Consider the following 24323-nt stretch of genomic DNA (forward strand, 5'->3'; position numbering starts at 1 on the left):
TACCTCTTGTTCATAAAACCAAAGCTGTCATCACTCTGGCCTTGATGGGGACAACAAAGCACTTTGGTCACACACAGTATTTCCTGAGCCAGCACTGGCATTCTGAGGACTAAGGCATGGCCTCCCCCGTTTGAGCCCTTACTGAGCATAGGATGGTGTCCCGGGACCCGGATGGAGGCAGAGCGGGCAGCTGTGAGCCCAAGCCCTCTCTCTATCACTGACTGTTGGGAGCCATGCCCCAGGTGTAAGTACTCAGGCACTATGCTGGCCTGCCCCTGTCACCTGGCAGAATGCACTCAGGCAGTGCCCTGGTCAGCCCAGGGCTCCATGATTGCATAGTCTGCAGGAAGGTGCAAAGGACCCCTCCCCCATCCACTTAGGCTCTTTCCAGTTCTCTTTGCCCTCTCCCCCGCTTTCCCGCTGTTCCCCTGGGGCAGACAGGACTTTTCCCGACTCCCTCTTCTCTTCTGTCCTCTCTGTCTCTGTGTTCTTTACCTCTGTTCTCTTTCCTTCCCCCTCCCTCCCCTTTCTAAGAAAACTTCTCACTCAATCTGTCTGCCCGGCATGTTTGTCCTTCTGTCTAGGTTACCCTGGCCTGCCGTGGAATCCGCCAAGGTCCCCCGCAAGCTTTATCATAACACCAGGCCTCAATGTAGCCCTCTTTAAAAGAGAGTGTGGGCAGCGCCAGACTGTACCGGAATATCTGCTCTTAGGGGCTTCTAGGACCCAGGGGAGGGAACTGGGGTCTGCACAGGTTCCTCCTGGCTTCCTCAGGGATCACCCCTGCGCTGGGAAGGTCAGAGGCTGGGCTGTAGCCTGGCTCTTAACTTATGGTAATGAGCTGGGCAGTCCTGTCGCTGTAGCCTGGGGAGGAGTCAAGTGCCTGGGAGGAGGGCCTGAGGGAGCTGCAGTGTCTGAGGGGACCTCGGCTGCCAGTGGAGGTGAGAGCCACCTAGGAGCAGAGCCCTGCGTGAGGCTCTCCCGCTCCCTGGCGCCCTGATGGGAGCCCGAGGCCCCAGACTACGCTTGCTTTTTGCTTGCTTCTGTCTGCTCAGGGTCGGGCCTGCTGCGGAGCTCAGGCTGGTGCAGCTTCAGGGTGAGAAGGGGTGTCTGGGGCAATGTTTAGGGGAACAGGTGGGCAGGAGAGGGGGGGGCAGAGACCAGTGAGGGGAGGTAGATATTGAGACAGCCTTGCCTGGGACCCAGAAGGCTCTAAGTTAGTTGAGAAGAGACCCAAGGTGGAGCACTAGAGAGAGCCCAAGGAGTAGAAGGAAAGAGGGAGACCTTTTCTGGAGAGTCCTGGGAGCTGAGAAAGGACTTGCGAACGCTGGGGGTGGGGTGCAGGCACTGCTGGGTTATAGGGGTCAGGCTTCCCAGCCAGTGGGAGAACACAGTAGGAGGCCCCGGCAAAGGGGCTTGCCTGGAGTGGAGAATATCGTCCCTCCTCAGCATCAACACGTACATGGCAAACCAGGACGGAGCTGCAGCGGGAGCCCGCTCCTGAGCCCAGGTGAGTCTGTCTGTCCACCGCCTCACCCTTATTCTCAGCACAAATGACCCCAGGAGCTTAGCATATGGGGGTTGGGCTTCGGGGCAAATGGAAGCATGTCTGCTGCTAAATCCCCACCTACCCATCTAGTCACAGCTACCAGGAGATGTCCCTTGCAGAAGATGTCACAGCAGCGATAGAAGGTCAGGTAAGAGATGCTGGGGAGGGAGCGTTGCTGGGCAAGCGGCTTCTTTCTGGGCCTGAGGTAACCAAAGATCTTTCTTGGGGGTTATTCAGAGAAGAGCAAACACTCCTGGTATCTGAATGTGCAAATTCATGAAATCCATCTGCTTCTCTTTTCCTGGTCTCTTGGGTCCCTAGTGTTTTTGTTTTGTTTGTTGTTTATTATTGCTATTGTCCACCCCAGAGGACAGCAGGCAGCAGGTGAGGGTTTCAGAAAGTGGTGTTCTCGTGCCTGTCCAGCCGTGAAAGCTTGAAATCCTACCTCAGGCCCTCTCCGTACCCTGTGCTGCGCCCCATGAAGACAATTCTGGGAGACAAGGCAAAAACTGGGCCACCTGCTGGGGCTACAGGGAAAGACTGGTCAAAGAGCAAAAGCCAGAAAGTGGACAAAGCTTGAGGAGGGCACTTGAAGCTGTCTTCTGACCTGCACACCCTCACGTGTACACACGCGCGTGTGCGCGCGCGCACACACACACACACACACATGCATGCACAGACACACAAATAGAAAAAGAGAGAGGGAGAGACAGACACAGGCACACACACACACACACCACACACACACACACACACACACACACACACCACACACACACACACACACACACACACACACACATGCATGCACAGACACACAAATAGAAAAAGAGAGAGGGAGAGACAGACACAGGCACACACACACACCACACACACACACACACACACACACACACACACACACACACACACACACACACACACACACACACACACACACACACACACACACACACACATGCATGCACAGACACACAAATAGAAAAGAGAGGAGAGACAGACACAGGCACACACACACACACACACACACACACACACACACACACACACACACACCACACACACACACACACACACACACACACACACACACACACACACACACACACACACCACACTCAATCCATCCCCTGGCACACACCCTCCTGGGTTCCTCTGCTTTTGAAGGTCCATTTGGCAAACTTTGTTGGTCTCTGGACTGGATGGCTCAGATTCTCTTTCTAGTCCTGGCTTACACTGTGGTCGTCTTTCTTCTATTACCGTAGACGCGTACACATTAGCCCACCTATGATGAAGTTCCCTCGGAAGGCTTGACCCTCAGCCGTGTCCAGCTCAGAGCTGCCCTTGGGTCAGCGAGTTAGGGGGAATAATTTATACTATAAGAATTGCCCCTGTGCTCTGCCCTTCAGGACTGGGCGCAGGCAGAAGCCCAGCATAGGCAGAGACAGCATGCCCCTGTCCAGTACGTGTTCTTCTTCTCGTTGGCCTGCTTTTCCAGGCTTCAGGATCAGAGTCCTATACAATTGTAGTTGAAAAGTGGAAGTCGAAGGGCTTTCTTTGCATAGATAGGGAAGCTGACTTTCTGGGAGCCCACAGTGGGCAGTTACATCAAAGTGTTGTTGGAGCCAGGCCTGGCTCTCTGCCCACGGGACTCTAGAAGTCTGTGCATCTTTACAGAGACAATGACTCTTACATCCAAACACCTCATTCCCAGTGGGCAGTGTGTCTACCTTGCTGGTTTCCTGGCTAGGCAGCTTGACCCTTTTCCACTGAGAAGGGTCCTGCCTTAGAGTTTCTATTGCAAAGATAAGATACCATGACCAAAAGCAACTTGGGGAGGAAGGGTTTATTTCATCTACAACTCATCACAGCTTATCACTGAGGGAAGTCAAGGCAGGAACTCAAGACAGGAAGCTGGAGGCAGGAGCTGAAGCAGAGGCCGTGGAGGATGCTGCCCCCTGGCTTGCTCCCCATGGCTTGCTCAGCCTGCTGTCTTATACCACCCAAGACCACCCAGGGTGACACCGCTCCAGTGAGCTTAGCGCTCCCAAATCAGTCATCAATCAAGAAATTCCCCCACAGAATTGCTTGCAGGGAAATCTTATGGGGGCATTTTCTCAATGCAGTCTCTCTTCCCAAATGACTCTAGCTTGTAGCAAATTGGCATAAAACTAGCCAGCACAGGTCCTGAGCATCTAGACCAGGTAACACAGGCAGAAAGCCTCTGTTACTGCAGAGTTAAAAGGACTGGCAGTGGTCTCCCTATACAGCAGCTGGGAGACTGAGGCCCACATATTGTGGACACTTTGAGGATTTCCATCCAGAGTGCCTGGTCTAAGAGAGTAGGGATGGGTCCCAGGTTAGTAGCTAAGCTTCCTTCCTCCCTCCCTCCCTCCTTCCTTCCTTTCTTCCTTCCTCCTTCCTCCTTCCTTCCTCCCTCCCTCCTTCCTTCCTTCCTTCTCTCTTTCTTTCCTTCCCTCCTTCCTTTCTTTTTTTTTGAGTCAAAGTCTTATTTTGTAGCTGTGGCTAGCCTAAAACTTACAATATAGACTAGGCTGAAATTGAACTCACAGACATCCACCTGCCTCTGCAGAACTCAGGTGGTCTCCAGGGCACTAGAGGTATAACCAGGAGGCAAGTGAACCAGGCTGAGGAAAAAGATATTGTTATTTCTGACACCAAGTGAGGGTTAGTTTTGATTATTGCCACTGTAGTTACAAGAATATCAGCAGTGCCAATTACCGATGGAAGCCACAGACGTTTTCTCTCACCAGCAGATGGCATTTATGTTTGCTGCTCTTAAAGATGTACAGTTTTACCCCAGCCCACGTCAATAAGACATTTTTATATTTACATTAAAATGTAAAATCTTATGTATTTACACGATTTTGTGAAAAGGTGCCACTACAGGCCTCACTAGATTGTTAAAGGGGTTCATGACAAAAATGATTACAAACCCCTGGTTGCTCCTGAAGACTAGTTATTTGGACAGGATTTAAGAATTCCCCAAGCCAGGGGTGGCAGTGTACGCCCATAATTCCAATACTTGGGAGAGGAGGCAGGAGGGTCAGGAGTTCGAGTTATCTTTGGCTAAGTGTCAATACAGTAAAACCAAGAATTTTCCAGGAAATGGCTTTGGCGCTTTGTAGCTTTGGCTGTCCCCTGATCGTAGCGAGGGCTTAGAAGTTGTGGGGGAAGTGGCATGATGGCTGCGATTACAACGGTTGTGATTAACTAGAAGCTGTCCGGGGGCCATGGGAGGTGGGTGGCGACTGTCCCCTCCATACACCCTTTCCCAGTCTCCCTGAGGACTCCCAGGGCCACATAAGAATTTCTGGGGACATCCTGGGAAGCAGGGCCCAAAGTGGGATGAGAACGTGGCTGACAAAGGATTGGTCAGGACTTCTCGGGTGGTGTGAGCACCTGGTGGATAGGAGGTCAGACTTCACCTGCCAAGGCGGGGTGGGGGAGCTTGTCCTGAGTCCTCTGCTGGGAGCTGGGCTTCGTCGTGGGCACGCTTAGATGATGAGAAAGAAGACACGGAGTCGAGTGCTCTGGGGCTCAGCACTACCTGTTCCCTGTTCCCACAAGGAGGCCGGAGCTGGAGATGCAGCGGCCATGTCTTCGTGGGAAAGACGGCTCCACCGGGCCAAGTGTGCACCACCGTGTAAGCTGAGCCCTCCCTGTGGCCCGCGCATAGCAGAGTCTGGGGAGCTACCACTTGGGAGCCCCTTTCTTCCTGTCTTCCCCAGCTTGACCTGCAGGGCCTCTCTGTGTGGCCTGGCTCCTGCCCGCTGCCCCACGAGATTGCCGCCTGTTTGATGGCTGGCCCCTCGCCTTCCCTCACACTCCTGGTCTTGCTTCCTACCTCCTGTGGGACAGAACTTCCGTGTGTTAATTCCTGTGGTCTCTCTCCTCACCTCTCTAATATCTGAGGCCTTCCCACACACATCGCCCCAGCCCTTATGTCTGGTCCCATGTCCCATATCTGCGCTGCCCCTATAAGAGTCCCATGTGTGTTTCCTGCCCGTGACTCCATTCCTCGCCATACTCTGTCTCCTCCTAATCTCTGGTCATCCTCTCTCCTGTGCTCACACGCCCATCCTGGTTCACACTTTGGCCTCTGGTCCTTGAACAGATCTCGAGGCAGTCTCTCCCTGCTCCCCTCAGAGCCTTCACATTCTTGCTGCCTTAGCTTAGGGAGCTGAAGTCCCAGGTCAAGTGGCCTCAGGGCCACTTCATGCGTACTGAAGGCCGATGCTCTAAGCCAGCACCCTGAGTTCCCATCAGAAAATGGACTGTGCTGTGGCCTTATGCAATCCTGTGGTCCCCATCAGGCTGGCTGGTTGGGGCAGGGGCTTCACTGCCCTGGTGCCTCCTGGGAGGAGGAGCATGTCTTGGTTCTGTGGGTCTAGTGCAGTGGGTAACGGCCCTGTGTCTCCCTTACAGACTTGTTCTCCTGCTTCAATGGGGGCGAGTGTGTGCACCCTGCCCTCTGTGACTGCAGACGCTTTAATGCCACTGGACCTCGTTGCCAGCTGGGTAGGTCTGATCTCTCCAGTCCCAGGAGGGACCACCGGTGCGGAGAAGCTGTAGGTCCAAGATCTGAATGTAGTGCCGTGCCTGGGGAACAGAGGTGGCCCTGTCAGATCTGGGATCTGCCTGTCTCCAGCACAGTGCTCATACAGATCTAGGCTCACTTTCCCCTGTCTTAGTGTATAACGCTGGCCCTGAGCGGGACAGCATCTGCCGGTCCTGGGGGCAGTACCACGTGGAGACCTTTGATGGCCTGTACTACTATCTCTCTGGAAAGGGCAGCTACATGCTGGTGGGACACCACGAACCTGAGGGTCAGAGGTTTTCCATTCAGGTGAGACCTCCTCTCTCCTTCCCTGCTGGTCCATGAAGGCTTCGCCAGGTCCTGGGAGCTGGGGAAGACTAGGACCCTCCTTTATCACTTTTCCCAGCTCCCGGGGCTATGTTCCTAGAAGGAGCCACGTTGTCTCAGCCCTAGCATACCCAGTCACCCCTGGCTGCCCCTGGCCGTTCATTTAGTCAGCATCCTTGGTGCATACCGTTCCCTTTTTCCGAGTACAGAGTTTCATGGTGGGATGCCCTCAGGACAACAGCACAGACATCTTGTCCTTGAGGAACTTCATTTTAATAGAGAAACCACCGCAAATGACACGAGTTATTCCACGTGCAGCTTGGAGCTGCGGTGGTAAAGTGTCAAAGCCTAAAAGGCAGTGTCCTGGACACCTGATCTGGACTGCTGTGAAGATGGCAGTGACAGAGATTTCTTGTAAGAAGTGACATTTATTGAGATAGAAGAGGAGACTCATTGGAGGTATCCAAAAGCAGAGAAGTGGGGGAGTGATGGGAGGATTTCTAGATAGAGAAACACTCATGCTCAGGAGGAGTACAGTGCCTTGGAGAGGACGGTGGGAGTCTTGGGGGACCCTGAGCACACTTTCTCTGAGAGCCTTCCTATGTCTCCTGACATCCCAAGCGGCAGGGGAGACACTCTGGGTGGAAGTCCCCCTCTCAGGTGTCTTATGTCAATTGTGTCCTCTCCTACATGGTGCCTCTCAGGGCCAGACCGTGTCTTTGGGACTTGTTCCCTGAACCTAGATGAATGTCCAATCAAAGCTTGTCGGACACCCAAATGCTGTGTGAGACCTGGTGTCCAGCAGATCTGACAGGCATTTCTGATGAGGGCACCATGACTGGATGTGAGTCGCGGTGGCGGGGACAGGGTTAAGGAGTCATAGTGCTCACACAGGGTCATCCCTCTCCTGGCTGGCTGTCATGTCCGGGATGTCTAAGCGCCATGACAAGCGCTACTTCCTATGTCTCTGTCTATCAGAGTTTCTGTAATCGGGTCATAGGTGTATCATGAGTGAGTTATTTAGTCACTATAGTGAGTTACACCCTGCATCAGAAAAAGAATGAAACACACACACACACACACACACACACACACATCCTCATTGATAATGAAGATGTAAAAGAACTTTGTTTTGTTTGTATATAGATATTTCTTTCTGTGAGTCATGGTCAGAAATGCTTGATCTAGGTGTAGTGGCACACACCTTAAATATAAGAACAGAGGGATTGAGGGTCAGAGGCAGGTGAATCTCTGTGAGTTTGAGGCTAGCTTGGTCTACACGGTGAGTTCCTGACCGGCCAGGGTTACATTGTAAGACACTGCTTGAACAAAACCAACAATGCTTGAAAAACACTAACTTAGGACAGAGTGGCTTTCATGATTCCCCCTCTCAATAAAAGAGGCTTCAGGCTGGTCCTCCATGTCTAAGGAGTGGAAAGTTTGGCTGCTGGGGAGTATTTCCACCCATGGCAGGTGGCTTTTGAGACTCTTTTCTCCAAGCATTAGAAACCTGCACCGGCCTCTGGATCTATGGCCCTTAGAGTGTGGGTTCTTGAATGGGGCCAGAGAAGATGCAGCGTAGGAGGGTCTGCACGTGTGCAGAGCAGGGCGAGTCTCTGCATGCCAGGAGTGTCGGGGTATAGGTGTGTGTGTACAGCGTCTGGGAGCACGTGTCAGGGTGTGTCTCAGTATGCACATCTGTGTGAGGTAATGTGAGCGTGTATCTTGCCTCTTGATTTGATGGAACTTGGAGATGCCCCAATGATCTGTGAAAGGCTCCGATTAGATCTGGGTCAGAATCCCATCTTTGCTCTTTCCTAGTCTTGTGTGCCTGTGGCCTTCATCCCTTCTCTCTGTTCCTCAGACAGCCTTGAAATGCAGGCGGTGTTAGAGGGGGGCAAGGGGGAGGGTCGTGAAAGCGTTCAGCATATGGGGTCACAAGTCACCCCACATTGGTGGAGTGAAGCTCAGGCTGGCCTGTGGCAGTTGCTGCAGACTGAACCCCTGCCCCCACCCCCCATCAGGTACACAACGACCCACAGTGTGGCTCTGCCCACTACACCTGCCCGAGGTCTGTCAGCCTCTTCCTTTCGGGTGAACATGAGATCCGCCTGGCCAAGGAGGTCACCCACGGAGGTGTAAGGTAACTGTGCCCTTCCACCTCCCTGACATGGGGCAGAGGATAACTGCCCCTGTCAAGCTTCAGGGAAGTTGTAACTGGGAGCAGACAGCGTTTCCCACTGAAGGCAGAGGTGCTCACCTGGCCCGTGTGTGTCCAGCCTGTGGTACTGGCAGATGGATGAACGCTTTCGGGTTCTCTGCAGCTATCAGATGCAGTGGGTTTCCTGACAGATCTTTAGGAAAACAGTAAAAATTTCTAGAAAACCGCGAGTTTCCCAGTAGAGATCTTTCTTGAGTTCACATACAGTTCCCCTGAACAGACACTTACAAGTACTTAGCCTTTTCTGAGACAGACGGTCATTTTGAATGACAGTTATGGTGCTGGATCATCAGGGATTCCTAGGGACCACCGGACCCCAGAGTGAGCTCCTGTCTGAATTGTTCTGGTTCTCTTCCTCCATACTCATTCCTTCTTTGCTGTCTGATGTCCTGAGTTGCTGCCCTCCTCCTCCGCCCTGCACCCAGGCCCGGAGCCTGCCCTGACTTGGGAGCTTAGTGCTGAGCTTCCTGGGGCGGAGAGCAAAGCTGTGGCCTGAGGGGTTTCTCCTGCAAGTGAAGCGGGTGTTCAGACCTACCCCTGGCTGGTTGGTTTCTCTTGTCAGCCGGGCAGGGGCTGCCAGACTCCAGGTCCCTTGGCTGCGAAACTGAGAGGGGCAGGCATAGTAGGGATCCTCTCCGTCCTCAACCTTCTGTTCTCCCTCTCTCCCCTGTCTTGCCACTCTTCCTATTCTGGAAACACAGTCAAGTGAGAGCCTTCCATGATATTATCTCTCTCCCTCCCATCTGGAGAAAGGAGCTGGTGGATTGATTCTTTTAAGACTTATCCCTGTCAACCACATTATGGTTTTGAAAGACCCTCTGAAGATAAAAGAATCCCGATGCACTTTGGTGCACTTGGGAATTCTGGGAGCTTGGAGGATGGGGACGTAAAGAGCTCATGTTACTGGGTAGGGGCGGCTGGCCCTGCGGTGAAGAACAGGGCCTGTGGGAAGTTGTGTGGATACCCTGCAGCCTGAGCTTTGCTCTCAGGGTCCAGCTGCCGCAGGCGGTGGGGGGTGTGCAGCTGCAGCGGCTGGCTGGCTATGTCATCGCACGGCATCCGTCAGCCTTCACCCTGGCCTGGGATGGTGCCTCTGCTGTCTACATCAAGATGAGCCCAGAGTTCCTGGGCTGGACACATGGGCTGTGTGGGAACAACAATGCCGACCCTCAGGATGACCTGGTAACCAGCTATGGTGAGTCCAAGGGAAGGTACCTTGTGGGGTGTTTGGCTGGGGATGGAGTCTGAGTCAGGATGGGAGCAGTTGCTCTGGCCAGGCCCCTGATGTCACGGTTGTCCATGGTAGTGAAAACCCGAATGGGAGACAAGGGCTTGCTTTTAAAACTGTTACGTTAGGCATGATATCAGCCATGTTCTGGGTCTCTCCTCGACCGTAAAGTTCATAGTGAGAACCCCAACTGGGGTTGTGTGTAGAGCTGCTGCACGCTCTGCTAGGCGGGTTTCCAGAGGGTGCAGGAATCAAGGCCAGAGAGAGCTGCAAAGAGAAAAGGCCGGGCTGGAGCTCAAGTCTCTCTGATGGACGGGTTGGTGAGGGGCACAGGTGAGGCTCAGGGTGTACCACGGTGGCCCGGGCAGAAGGTCAAGGTGCCCTTTTAAGTTTCCACCATGTGCTGAGTACCCTATAACTGTCATTCTTGGCAGCGATCTCCCTGGGGATTAGCTCCCTTTTCCGCACATGGGGAAACTGAGGCTGATGCGGTGTGGGTACTTGTTCAAGTTTGCGCACCGGCCCTCTTGGCTACACCATGTTACCTCTGTTAAGTGTGGAGCAGTTGAGGGACAGTACCCGTTTTAGGACACTCATCTTTTCTGATGAAATAGCCCTTCCGAGAGACCGGCTCCATTGGGACCCAGAGTAGGGTGAGAGCATCGGAGGACAGCCTCTCCAAATGGCTTTCCCTTGTCACCTGCTTCTGCTCAGAGCCCCCAGTCACACACTTCGTCACGACACTAGTTTTCCCTCAGGGAAGCTGACCGATGACGTAGGGGAGTTTGTGCACAGCTGGCAGGAGCAAGCCCCCAACAGCCCCCCAGGGCCCGGGACTTCTTCTCTGCCTCGACCACCATGCCTGCAGCAGAGCCCAGCGTCCATGCAGGTTTGTGTCCTGGAGAGACCGCCCCCCTCACCCGCAGTAGAGCTGTTGGTTGCAAGGGCCCAAGGTGGCCCCTTCCTCTTGCTCTCTGCCTTCCTTTTGCTTAAGTCGGGATTCCCTGTGGGGGTGGTGAATCAGAGAGCCATGCTGCCCTCCTAGCCCAGCTCCCGCCTCTACCCCACCCAGGGTGTGTATGAGCGGTGCGAGGCTCTGCTGAGACCTCCCTTCGATGCCTGCCACGCCTACGTCAGCCCTCTGCCCTTCACAGCCGGCTGCACCAGCGACCTCTGCCAGTGAGTGTGCAGGGGTGGGTGGTACAGGGTTGTGAGCCACTGAGCCTAACAATTCTCGGCCCCCACAAAGTAGCCTGCCGACACTCTGAAATTCTCATTTGCCGGATGGATTCAGCTGTCCCATTAAACTGAGGTCCGGATGTGGAGCTCACCTCGTTCAGGGTCACACTGCAAATTGGCAGCAATGCTGGGACTTGAATCTAGGCTTCCTGCTTTAAGTCTAGGGCTCTGTGTAGCAGGGTGCCTTCCTAGAGGGGGTGCCCTGAGGCTCTGAGAGTGTCTGTGGCAGTGGTTCTGACCCCTTTGGGGAGATCAAACATCCCTTTTACAGGGCTTGCCTAAGACCATTGTAAAACACATATACCTACATTATGATTCATAACAGCAGCAAAATTACAGTTATGAAGTAGCAACGAAAAATACTTTTACAGTTGGGGGTCACAACATGAGGGTCACAGCATTAGGAAGGTTGAGAACCATGGGCCTATGGGCTGGTGGGCTGGTGACAAGCTGGACTTTCTCACATCCACTCTCCTTGTACAGATCAGGAGGCGATGATGTCACTTGGTGCCGAGCGCTGATGGAATATGCCCGGGCATGCGCACAGGCAGGGCGCCCTCTGCAGGGCTGGAGGACCCAACTCCCACAATGCAGTAGGCGCAGGCTATGGGTGGGTGGGCATGGAGGGGCTCGGATGAGTTCTGATGAGCGCTGGGGGTGGCAGCCACAGTCCTCAGCTCAATGCCCTGTCCTGTTGGCTCAGAGCCTTAAGCTCTGAGATTCTGTCCTTGTGACACACGGGGCACTAAGGCTGAGCGTCAAGAGATGGAGTTACAAAGTGAGATGAAGGTGTTTCTCAGAGCGCCCCAGCTTTCACCAGTCTCTTCGGCACCAAATGCTCCTCCTGAGACTGGAGGCCCAGGGGCGAGGGTGGGGAGCTGGCCAAACAGACAGACCACAGCCCTCTTCCCTCCCAAGCTGTGCCCTGCAAAGAGAAGGCCTTCGTCTACAACGAGTGCATTGCCTGCTGCCCGGCTTCCTGCCAGTCCCGTGCTTCCTGCGTGGACAGCGAGATCGCCTGTGTGGATGGCTGCTACTGCCCCGATGGTTTGCTGTGGGGTGTGGGGGCGGTGGGGGCTTGGCAGTGTCTTCCTGGCCTGGCATGGATGAGTGGGAATCAGGGGCTCAGAGGATGTCTGTTTGTGGAATGAATGAAGGAGCAACTAACCAATAAGTGGGTGACTGGCTTGGGTGGGGGCGGGGCGGAGCTTGGCTCCTTGGCAGTTTGGCCCATCGAGGAATGTGAGCTCATTTGGACTGAGCTTCTCAGATGAAGACAAGCCATTCATTCGCTCACGTGGACATTTTTGCTTAAGCACCCATGCATCCTCCGCTGTTACTTTTTCGTGCGTCTAATGGTGTGTTCATGATGGGAGGGTGAGATTAAACCATGTGAGCTGGGCTGGAGATGCAGCCCAGGGGGCAGAGCGCTTGTCTCGAGTGTGCAAAGCCCCGGATCCATCCGGGCATTGCGGAAGCTGGGTGCACACCTGTAATACCAGCACTTAGGAGGGGAAGCAAGAGAACCAGGCGGTCTAAGTTATCCTCAGTGATATAAGGAGTTCAAGGCCATCCTGGGCCACATGGGGCCCTGTCTCAAAAAAAAAAAAAAGTAAGGTGACAGGTTTTGTTTTAAGGAACAGAGTGTGCTTCCAGACGGTGCAGCTCTTCACTCCAGCCTAGGGTACAGTGTGGTGAAGGCTGGCTCAGGGGGTCAGAAAAGGAGAGATTCGGGGATTCGTGGAATGTGGGGAGGCCAGGGATGGCCTCACAGAGGAGGTAGCTAGAGACCGACGGCATGGCAGGATTTGAGAGGTGATGAGAAACTTAGGCTGTGTGCATTTGGGGTGACACGTGGAGCAAAGTCTGCCCAGAAGGGGGTTCGCATCCTGCCTGAGCCAGGGTTTGGAGTGGATTTGAAAGTGGGCTCAGAAGAGAGTTCTGCTAATGGAGCTGCTTTCCTGAGGCCCTGGGATGCCGCCCAGTGGCCGGCAGACAGAGGAAGTGGTGAGTGGGCCTTTGCTGTCACACCCTAGGGCTGATCTTTGAGGATGGGGGCTGCATGTCACCGGCTGAGTGTCCCTGTGAGTTCCATGGGACCCTTCGCCCGCCTGGCTCTGTGGTGACAGAGGACTGCAATGCCTGGTCTGTGCCCACTGCTTGGAGGGAGGGCTCTGGGGAGGCCAGACCGACCCGGGATTGAGGAACCCTGAAAAAGCAAGGGACACTCACTCGGCCTCTTGATCCAAGGGGATGTCATTAGATCCCCGGAGGCAGGGGAGTGCTCCCTACTGCCCACGTTAGAAAGGGGATGCTGTGGGCTGGGGCCTGGGGCATCACTGAGGACAGGCAGGTGACTTCTGGATCTCTGTTTCAGTACATGTACTGCGGGGAAGTGGGTGTGCAGCGCCTCTGTCTGCCCAGGTACTTCCGACCCTGACCTTAGACCCTGCCATCTCCTCCTGGCCTCATAGGTTTGGGGAGGGACACTCTGGGACCATGCCCAGTCGGGGGAATTAGGTTCACCCAGCTAACCCTGATTGCCTTTATTTCCTATGTCGCTTTGCCTGGTTTAAGGGATTACTCTGGCCCATGCCCGCCGTGTTGTTAGTGGGTCCTGCGCACCTCTTGTCTGAATGTGGGGTGCTGCACTGAGCCTGGGCTCCATGACTAGGGCCTGGTGTCTCCTCAGAGGGAGACTCCAGCAGGGCTGTGTCTAACCTGCTCCTGAACAGACTCTCAGAAAGAAGTTACCCTAGCTTACTCAATTCCAGACGGCAGAGGTGGTGTCCTACCTAGGCTTGGATCTTCAAGGCTGAGGCAGTCCCCAGCTGGGAAGAGGAACGGTCCCGGGGTGGACAACTTCCATGAGTAAGTTGTACTTCTTCTCCCTCAGCGGAATGCTCGGTGACTGGTGACATCCACTTCACGACCTTTGATGGACGCCGGTACACATTCCCTGCCACGTGTCAGTACATCCTAGCCAAGAGCCGCTCCTCAGGCACCTTTACGGTGACATTGCAGAACGCCCAGTGTGGCCTGGTAAGGCTGGGCCTCTATTCAAATAAGCCTCCCACAGGTCCGGAAACTAGGGGAAGGACCCCAGCGGCCTGCTGCCGCTTTCTCTGGGACACAGAACTGCCTCCCCAGACAGTTTGAGCTCAGGCCCTCTGCTGGCTGAGAGTCCATTCCCCTTTCTGGGCCTTGTTTTAAGGAAATCTCCAGAGTGTGTCTAACTTTTCTTGGTCTTCTGTGCGTCGTTGATTTTTACTCTTTCCATGCCTGGAAGGTGTGTTTGTTCGATGAATTCACTCATCAAACACTGAGAACCCGTTGAGGCTGGCCTTCTTCTGCCCTGAGTCACAGAGCAGTGTTCTCTTCTCCCATCCATGCAGCTCAGGAATCTCAGAGTGCATGAGGTTGTGGGTCCCTTGCCCAGCCCTCTGTCTGCCATGTCCCCGGTAGGCAGCTGGCCAGCAGGAGCCTGTCCTGCTGGCCTCATTTCTGGACAGCACTTCTTTTATCTAATATTTGTTTATTTGTTTATCTTATATATAGGAATGCTTTGTTTTCATCTATGCCAGAAGAGGGAATCAGATCTCATTACAGATGGTTGTGAGCCACCATGTGGTTGCTGGGAATTGAACTCAGGACCTCTGGTTGAGCAGTCAGTGCTCTTAACCACTGAGCCATTTCCCTGGCCCCCTGGACAGAACTTCTTGATTGCAAGTTTTTTGGTGCCTCAAGACAGGGGTTCTATTCGCATGATGAACCTGCAGGAGTCCTACTCTGTGCCACTCCATGCTGAGCACTGTGAGGGCTACAGAGAGGATCACACCCAACCCACTTTCGGGTGCTCACAGCTTATTACAGGGCCGGTCACTCTGGTGTGATATGCAACACGATCTGAGATAAAGGCGAGTGGCGTAGCAGAAGAATAGCCCCAAGTGTTAGAAAAGCAGGGACAGCCGCGTGGCAGAGGTGGCACTTAGACTAAAGGTGTCCCGGCAAAGACAAATGCAGACACAAGGAGGCGGACACTGCGAGCTGATCATGTTGGAACAGCAACCACACTGGGATGGCCAGGATGGGGGGGCTGGGCACGGTAACGGAGGCGGTGGTGGTACCCATGACACATTGGCCCAGTGCTCCAGACTTTGACTCATCTCCTTCTTACAGCAGCTAATGCAAGAGCATTACTATCCTCCTGTTTAAACCTGATGGGCTGTCTTAGAGGCTTGGGGATTTCATGACTACACCAATCTTTACACGTCTCCAAGTTTGGATATTGTCGCAGAGTTGTGGTACCCACCTCATATGCAGTGGGTTGTTTACAGTCTTTTAAAAGTTAACTTTGTATTTTAGAATGCTAGAGTACTTGCAAAGATATAACTCATTCCATACACCATTTCCCTGAACATCTTATGTTATCTAATGCATATTTGTTCCTTTTTTTATTGCTGTGATGGAACACCATGGCTAATAGCGGTTTATGGAAGAGTCAGATTCCATAATGGTGGGAGAAGCATGGCAGCAGGCAACTGGAAAAAAAATCTAAGATATCACACCTCAACTGCACACAAGAAACACACAGGGGCAGGGTGGTGGTGCGGGGTGTGGGGAGAGACCACAGGTGAGCGGAAGCTATAACCTGTCAACGCCTGCCCCTGGGGACGTACTTCATCCAGAAAGGTCCTGTCCTAAAAGTTCTCCCAAGCATGAGCCCTCTCCCATACAATCCAACATGGCCCGGCACATTATAAACAACCAGCCACGCGGATGTGTTTCCGTTAGCTAAGGCACGGCTTCCTTGGATTTCACTGGTGTTCACCCAGTGCTGTTTTCGTGGCCCAGCACCTCGCATCTCTCAGGCTCTTCTTGACTGGTTTCTCAGACTTCCCTTGTTTGAGATGACCTTGGAAGCTGTGAAGCCCTGCTCAGGAATCATGTAGCAGGTTCCTTTGGGTTTCTCCGATGGTCTCTTGGTGAGGTTTGTGCGTGTGCATTTTATATTTGAGGTGGCGATCCGCAGATTCCTTGTTCTGTCACTCAGACAGTTTGGTGGATTTTTCACTGGACCCCTGTGCCCCCTTCCATGCACTCACATCACACGCATGTGTGAATGGCCATCTGTGCACTCCCTCATTTCTGGCCCTGTGGGTAACACATCAATATGGGTTGGTTATCTGTAACAAATGCACCATGCTAACGTAAATTAACAAAGGAAACGGGTGAGGAAAGGGGGCAGGCTAGAATGACCCATGCCCTGATGGGTTAGAGCTGGAACATTAGTGTGGATGCAAGCTTAGGTCACTTAGTATTTTAGATATACTTCTATAGATCTGCACAGCTGTGAGGTGTAGAAATGCTGACAGATGGACACGTGTCCATTGGTTATGCAGACACATGCAAGGCTGTCAACTCAGAGGGCCAAGAAGAAACGATGCTCTTAATGGCAATTTCCATCTCTGGTGCTCCAGGTTGCCGAGACCCTCCTCCTTCCACAGAGGAGCCGGGAGAGTCTGGCAGAATTCCTGGAGGAATGGGGGCAGGAAATGATAGAGGCGGCTTCATGCAACCATAACTCAAATGTTTGCTTTTTGTGCCTCAGTCTTCCGGTCTGCAAAATGGTGCTGCTCCTTGCAGTAGTTCTTAGAAGGGGTACAGGCAGAGTTCTGTGAGGGCTGAGTGCGGGGACCGGGACTGACGTTAGCTGTTACCAGCAGAGAAACACGGCAGAATTAAGGTGTGGTTGCCAGGATTATTCTTCACCATTGTCATATGCCCTGGGACAGCCTTCCCTGCCTCTGCAGTCCCTCTCTGTTCCTTTGTGTGTTTTGCTAATATGCTAATACGGTAACCCTGCTTACAGCGGCCACGGTTCCCATTACAGCCAGCCAACTTCGGACCTAGTTACTTAATGTCTGTGTCCCACGTAACTTGTAAAATCCTTGAGCAGGAAGATGTTCCCTCCTTGTTCAGCTCTTGTTTGTGTAGTGCAGCCTGCATATGGAAATCTCTGGATGAATGACGTATGAACAGGCATGCTATTTACCACCCATTTAAAGGTGGAGAACACGAGGTCCAAGGCTCATTTACTGTTCCACCCCTGCTCTCTGTGGTGGCTGAATGGAACCTCAGACTTTATTTACACATGCTACGCAAGGGCTGTGCCAGTGAGCCCCGGCCCTTTAAAGGTTTTCATTTTGAGACAGGGTCTTGCACAGTGACATAGGCTGGCCTTGGACGCACTCTGTATCTCTGGTAGGGCTTGAACTTGTTACCCTCCTGTGCCAGCTTCCTGAGCAGACTTGGTTTCCTGCATGCCTTTCAGTGGGGTGCAGGATACGACACTTAAGATTTGGTAAAAGGTCGAAATTTAAAGCTCTGGGTTGCAGCCATGTGAGGGAGCCAAGGTTTCCAAGACTCGACTGAGCCTTCTGGGAGCTGTTCTGTGTGGACAACTGAGAGTCAGCTATGTCATTCATTGTGCTCGTTATCCAGTTCTGCAGCCAATCAGCACGTTTATTATCCAGTTCTGCAGCCAACCTTGTCCGTTCTGGGCCTGGTGATCTCCTAGATGAGAGCCTTTTGTTGGGCAATCCTTGATGCCCTTCTCACTCTCGGGAGCCTGCTCCTCAGGTTGGCCTGGGCCTCTGTCGTGGAGGCTTCTGTTTGGGGCATCAGCACAGACAGAACCAGCTGATATTGTTCATTGACCCTTCTCTTTCTCTAGAACCAGGATGGAGCCTGTGTCCAGTCAGTGTCAGTGATTTTGCACCAGGACCCCCGGAGACAGGTGACCCTGACGCAGGCGGGAGATGTCCTTCTGTTTGACCAGTACAAGATCACCCCGCCCTACTCAGATGGTATGGCCCTCCTCAAGATGCGCAAGAGAACGAGCTGGAGCTGGTAGTTGAGGCCCCTTTTCACAGCCCCTCCACCCAAGGGAACTGCTATATGGACAGCCACTCACAGGATCAGGCTAAGGGACACTGGGTTCAGGAAAGTGGACTCCTCAAAAATGTGCCTTTGCCCCCACTCCAACATGACAGTGGTTGTCTAGCAGGGTGATGTTGCTTAGGACATTAGCCCATGCGTGGGGCTGATTCCCATCTCTAGACTCAGCATTTATCCTGAGTTACGGGCGCCCATAGGAAACATGTTTAACAAGAGAGGCAAAGTGACTAAGAAGAAAGAGCCAGCATCAGAAAGGGTTGGGAAGGGAGAGAAGAGCAGCTCTCGGGCTTCGGGAGGAGCAGGGCTGTGCCGAGGGCGAAAAGATCACAGGAATGCGGGCTGTGACAGCTGTGAAGCTTAGATGAATGCAGTGGGAATTAGAGGCAGAGAGATCAGGAATTCAAAGTCATCCTTGTATGTATGGTAAGTCAAAAGTGGCCTAGGTTAGTGCTACCCTGGGTCAAAAAACAAAGGTTGGGTTGCCCTTGGCTCTAATACCTCGTGATTGTATTGTGGGCTTCCCAAAGACCACTATGCAAAAATAGGTCATTACAGAGTTCTTCTGGTGTTAGATCGAGAAGCTGCAGTCCCCAGGTAGAGCAGGATGCTATTGGACCCACTAAGTGACATTTCTGAGTAGGTTGTCCCAGGGTTTGGCAAACTAATCCCAGGGTAAGGGTTTTCTGCAGGATGAAGCCAGGGCTGTGTGCAGATGTGGGAGTCAACCAGACGGCGATGGAGAGGACTGGGCTGTACTAACAGACTACTGACATCCTGTTTCCATTCTGTTGCCAGATGCTTTTGAGATTCGGAGGCTGTCCTCCGTGTTCCTGAGGGTGAGGACCAGCGTGGGTGTGCAGGTCCTCTATGACCGGGAAGGGTTGCGGCTCTACCTGCAAGTGGACCAGCGATGGGTGGAGGACACTGTGGGTCTCTGTGGAACCTTCAATGGCAACACGCAGGACGACTTCCTGTATGTGCCCCTGCCCAGAACAGGAAGGAGCGGGAGACCCGTGGGCCCCTTAGGGTCAGACGTCCAGAGACACTGCCCGACACACACGCCATTACTTATTTATTCTTCCACATTTGAATTGAAGTATAATTCTTTAAAATGATGGTCCAGTCTTCTCTGTGTAGAAAGATCACTTTGGGAGCTGGCTTAAATGCTGACTCCTGGGTACTACTCCTTAAGAATCTCATATAAGATGCTTGGGGCTCAGCCTCATTTCCACAAGTACTCACCCCCATCACGGTAGCCTCTGAGGTCGATGGGCTGTGTCCTGAGAAATGCTGGAGACTTCAGGCCGGCTTTGATAAGTCCCACACTTTTATGTGTTTCATCCCCCGTGAACACCTTTGGGTGAAGACTAGCCCAAGAAACCGACCTCCCCACCTTCTGACCCAGCAGGCCAGTGTGCCCTTTTCTTACTTGGTGCCTCAATGCTTTTGAATTTGTACTATGAAAGGCTCCCAGTGATGAGAAGAAGGCCACTTCCCATGAGCTGACAGCTGAGAGAGAGAGAGAGACTTCCCTGGGTGTGGTCACAGTTTAGGAGTTTGGGAGGAGATAGCAGTGAGGTCTTTGGGAGGGAAACAGGATCTTGGAGCTGGAGGATCTGATGCATGCGGTGACTGACACAGAAAGGAACATAGGAGGCGTTCGCAGCCAGAAGTAGTTCAGCTTTGCAATGTACAAGTGAAGCTTCCTGTCTTGCCCAGCAGGGCTGGTGTTGGGGCAGCTGGCCAGAGTGGTGGAGGCAGACACTGGGTGCTGCTCTTTAAGAATCTTAGTGTTTGTGGACTGCTCCACGCCCTCGAGGTGTGTGGTTAGAAAACTCACAAGCTGGAGGGGCAGTGCAGGCATGGTGGCTGTTAGGCAGAACCTGGCCCTCACACGTGCTCCTGGTTCTGCAGCTCTAACACTCACAATGTCAACACCGGCTGTGCTGTGGAAGCATGCGTGTCTCAGCCTTCTTGCCCATCCCCCATCCGTGACCCCGTTTCCTACCTACACCCTAGGAGGGCAGATGGCGAAAGTCATAAACCCTTGAGTCCCGTTGCTCTTTTTTGCGTGAGGAGCTGGGGGGAGGTGCTGAAAGTCTACAGTTCCAAGCCCGTTGTGATCCTTCTAGGTCTCGTTACATGTGATTATCTATGTGCATGCCTTAATCACATGTGTTTGACCGTGGCTATGTAGAGTGCTTGGGCAATCAGCGTGTCTGGCATGCACTTGTGTGCGTGCACATGCATGCATATTTCTGTGTGTTGATGTGTGCAAGTGGTCTACACAGGACCATGTGTGCTCCTGAGAGTGGCTTAGGGCGTATGCAAGTGTCTGCCCTGTGACCGTGTGTTTAGGTGTAAGCAAGTGTGTGCTCGTGTGAGTGGACATTCAGCGCATCCCTGTGTCTGCATGGACAAGCATGCAACTGTAGCTTTGCCGTGGCCGCAGGTCCCCAGTGGGTGTGCCCGAGAGCACCCCACAACTGTTTGGCAACTCTTGGAAAACCCTGTCTGCCTGCTCCCCACTGGTCCCCGGCTCCCTGCTGGACCCCTGTGACGTGCATCTGCAAGCTGGTGAGGAGCGGGGCAGCGGGGGGGAGAGTGGGGAGGCTTGGGGCGTGGCGTAGAAGTGGAGTGTCTTGAGAGAGGCGAGATGGCAACTTGATGAGGGTGCCGGTCAAATTCATAGGAATGACAGAGGAGAAGCCACAGGGAGGGGAAGGCCAGGCAGATGGGGAGCTGTCTGCTCTACCACCTGTGTTCACCTCAGCACTCAGTTCCATCTCAGAACAAAGGCCCCGCCCTGTCCTCAGAAGTGTTGCACCAGAGCCCTCCATGCGTGCGCCTCCTGCTTCTGTTTTGTCTCCTCCTGCTGCCCTCCTCCCCACAGCCCTGCACCCTGCTCCAGCAGGCTTCCAGGCTTCCATGCTGTTCTCCTGACGTGCCAGGCCTGCTCTCCTCCAGGGCTTCCCCCTCCCCTGCCACACTCTTACCTCAGGCACTTCAGCCATTCTTTCCGACTTTTGCTGGAACATTACCTTCCATCGAGGCCCCCCAGCCACTTGAGTTAAAGTAGCAATTGCCCTGCCTGCTCTAATGCTGCCTAGCCTTCCCCTAGTTCCGCATCCCTTAGGTTCAGGCTTTTCTAACCAGCTAGTAAATTGTTTACTGTCTCTTCTAACCAGTTCGGCTACCTGAGGGTCTGGAATTTGGTCAGTAATGTTCACTTCTGTGTTTCCTTTAGCAGATAGATCCTGCCTGACATGGGGTAGAATGGAGTATCTGCCCATATTCCTGCTGTGTGCATGCATGTGCAGTGCACACATATGTACTAGCATAGTCATAGAAGCACGCATGCACACAATACATGTATGCACACACGCTAATGAACATATGCATGCACATGCACACCACACACACGTATACACATGCTGTGTGAATGCACATGCACATATATGTACTAGCATAGTCATAGAGGCACGCATGCACGCAATACATGTGTGCACACACGCTAATGAACATATGTACACACACACACACACACACACACACCCCTGCAGACCCTGAGGGGAGGGAGGCTGAGTCTTGGGGCAGTAGGCAGACAGACAGACAGACCCCTGCTAACTGACCATATCTTCACATGCAGCCTCCTATGCCCTGCAGTCCTGCAGCGTGCTCACGGGGGAGCTCTTTGCACCCTGTTCTGCATATCTGAGCCCGATTCCCTACTTCGAGCAGTGCCGCAGGGATGCCTGCCGCTGTGGGCAGCCCTGCCTGTGTGCCGCACTGGCCCACTACGCCCACCTGTGCCGGCGCCATGGGCTCCTGGTTGACTTCCGTGCCCATCTGCCAGCCTGTGGTGAGTGCCCCACCCCTGGACACCCATGGGAGTCTGGCTTTGAGACTCAGGTGTCCCTTACCCCCTAGATGGTCTGATGCAAGGTCCTGCCTCTTCCAGCCTGACTTCCACTCATAGCCCGCTTCTCTTCCTGCCAGCATGGCCCTCAGGCTTGACACTTGGAGTGTGCCGCTCAGGATTGCTTCTCCAGCCCCTGTCAGTCTGGCCAGGCCTGAGTTAGCCTGCTGTCCACTTCCTCTCCTGCCGTCCCCATGGGCGTCTCACTGTAGAAGAATGGGCTCCCTAGAGAGCACTGTCCCTGAGGCTGGCTTGAGGTCGCATTACTGTGTGACCCTCCACTGCTCTCTGGATCCTTGCTGCCCTGAGCCCCACAGAACCTGGCTCCCTGTGAGCTTTCACAAGGATGTAGAGAAAACAGAATTGTGCTGGGAGCCAGGGCCTCTGAGTTCCACTCCAGCCTGGCAGGCACCGTGTAGAGCTCAAAGCTCCATCTCTCTCTGAATCAGTTTCTCCGGAGGTGTTTGGGCAGAGCCAGTGGTTCCCATCTCCAGCGGCACAAAGATACATGGGGAATTTTTTTAAAAAAATGCTCGCACCTTGCTCACACCCAGTATCAGTGAAATCATCACTCTGGTTGTGGGTTCCAGATGTCTGTGGAGTTGAGAAACTCATGTTAAGTGGCTTTGATGAGCAGCCTGGGCTGGAAAACAGCTGACCCTGGCAGTTTCAGAGGGTTTGCTGGCCTTGGTGCTGGGTGAGGCTCCTGGGGGGTGGGGGGTGGCCTCATAGGAGATGGCAGGCCGGAGGCTTGGGACAAAAATCTAAAGAAGCTGCTGGAGAGAGTACATGATCTTCATAGTGAAGGGTGCAAGCCTGTGCATGTTCACACACCAGTGAGGAACGTGTGTGTGTGCGTGTGAGTGTGTGTGTGAGTGAGTGTGTGTGTATGTGTGTGTGAGATGTGTGTGTGTGTGTGTGTGTGTGTGTGTGTGTGTGTGTGTGACTGGCTGGATGCTGGGCCACTAGTCGTTATCTAAGACCAGTGCCTGGCTTTCAGTCTGAATGTAATAGACGCTGTTTTGACATTCCAGTACAATGAGAGGCATCCTTGACCTTGAGCTGCCATGTGACCAGGGTGGGGCAAATGTCTTACCCTCTCTGATTCTCAGTCTTTCTGGTCAAGAGGCTAAATCCACCCCACATGGTGGTGGGAAGAAGAGAGACCAAGCTCAGCCTTTCTCCCGACAGCACTGTCCTGCGAGGCCACCAAGGAGTACAGCCCGTGTGTGGGCCTGTGTGCGCAAACATGCCAGGACCTGGCCAGCCCCGATGTCTGTGGAGCTAATGGTGGTGGCAACTTCAGCAGGGATGAGTGTGTGGAGGGTTGCACCTGCCCACCAGACACGTACCTGGACACCCAGGCTGACCTCTGTGTGCCCAGGTGAGTGGCCAGCCTGGCATCTGGGTGTGGGGGGCGTGGGGCCGGGGTCTGCTCTGGACAGCTGCACCCTGTTTCCCCTCACGCTCTCCTGGGCCTTGTGGAAGGGTGAGTCGCTCTCATCTCTGAACCTATCCTCGGGCCTTTGTTTCCTGCAGCGCAGATTAAACCATGACACCTAGCTGTCCCCAGCCCTCTTCTTCCACAAACATCTGTGTACACCTTAGCATGTTCTGGATATGCTAACAGTGAGAATACAATAGCAAAGGAGTAGAGTCTAGCTCCCCGTGTCCGCAGTCTGAGTTAGCAAGACAGATACCCCCAAAACAGGCACTTAGAGGGCTTGGGTGGTAAGGAGAGCAGGAACACCAGACGGGGTGAGGCCAGGAGTCTGGGCTGTCATGCACAGGTGAGGCAGAGGTGGGGAGACCCTTAGTGGAAGTGGTATCCGGGCTATCCTCCCCCAGGTGAGGGGAGGCAGGGAGGGAGCCTCAGGTGAGGGGAGGCCTGTGTTTGGGCTAGAGGAAGCTGGCTCAGTAGGCAGAGTGGGAAGGGTGGTAGATGTGGTCTGCAGGATCCCAGGATGACTAGCAAGGCTCCTGGGGTCTCTGCCTCAGTTTCTCAGTCTGTCATATAGTCTATTAATCGTGTGAGAGTTTTCCAGTAATGAGGGGAAGGAGCCGCACACCCTTAGCTGGCACTGGGGAGGGGGGATCACTCAGGCTTATCACACTGCAGACCCCGCCCTGAGGTTTCACCTGAGTGCCCACTAACACCCTCAGTGGAAGCCTCCATGAACCACCCAGGAAGAACGAGGAGCAGCTGAAGACTGCTGAGGGGATTGCAGGGTCCCTCCCTCCCACCCGTCCCCTAAGACTGGGTGCTGCTCTAGGGATGGCAGAGCTGGAATCAGCTCTGGGAGTCGTGTAATAAGGACA

At 53.7% G+C, this 24323-nt stretch overlaps 1 protein-coding gene across 1 annotated transcript in view; it reads left to right on the forward strand.

The window, feature by feature from the left end:
* Positions 1 to 999: 999 nt before the first annotated feature.
* Otog (otogelin) overlaps positions 1000 to 24323 on the forward strand; it is a 67747-nt gene continuing 44423 nt past the window's right edge. Inside the window, exons 1-20 of the mRNA XM_040736065.1 lie at positions 1000 to 1096; positions 1450 to 1510; positions 1640 to 1697; positions 5141 to 5216; positions 5999 to 6091; positions 6265 to 6419; positions 8462 to 8580; positions 9648 to 9853; positions 10645 to 10775; positions 10959 to 11065; positions 11609 to 11718; positions 12044 to 12172; positions 13162 to 13270; positions 13503 to 13549; positions 14022 to 14167; positions 17862 to 17994; positions 18881 to 19058; positions 20538 to 20662; positions 21735 to 21947; positions 23196 to 23388. Of these exons, the coding sequence (XP_040591999.1) occupies positions 1000 to 1096; positions 1450 to 1510; positions 1640 to 1697; positions 5141 to 5216; positions 5999 to 6091; positions 6265 to 6419; positions 8462 to 8580; positions 9648 to 9853; positions 10645 to 10775; positions 10959 to 11065; positions 11609 to 11718; positions 12044 to 12172; positions 13162 to 13270; positions 13503 to 13549; positions 14022 to 14167; positions 17862 to 17994; positions 18881 to 19058; positions 20538 to 20662; positions 21735 to 21947; positions 23196 to 23388 (2486 nt within the window). The remainder of the gene's footprint in view (positions 1097 to 1449; positions 1511 to 1639; positions 1698 to 5140; positions 5217 to 5998; positions 6092 to 6264; positions 6420 to 8461; positions 8581 to 9647; positions 9854 to 10644; positions 10776 to 10958; positions 11066 to 11608; positions 11719 to 12043; positions 12173 to 13161; positions 13271 to 13502; positions 13550 to 14021; positions 14168 to 17861; positions 17995 to 18880; positions 19059 to 20537; positions 20663 to 21734; positions 21948 to 23195; positions 23389 to 24323) is intronic.

This window comes from Mesocricetus auratus, unplaced genomic scaffold (assembly GCF_017639785.1).
Source record: "Mesocricetus auratus isolate SY011 unplaced genomic scaffold, BCM_Maur_2.0 Super-Scaffold_100054, whole genome shotgun sequence".
NCBI classification, from domain to species: domain Eukaryota; kingdom Metazoa; phylum Chordata; class Mammalia; order Rodentia; family Cricetidae; genus Mesocricetus; species Mesocricetus auratus.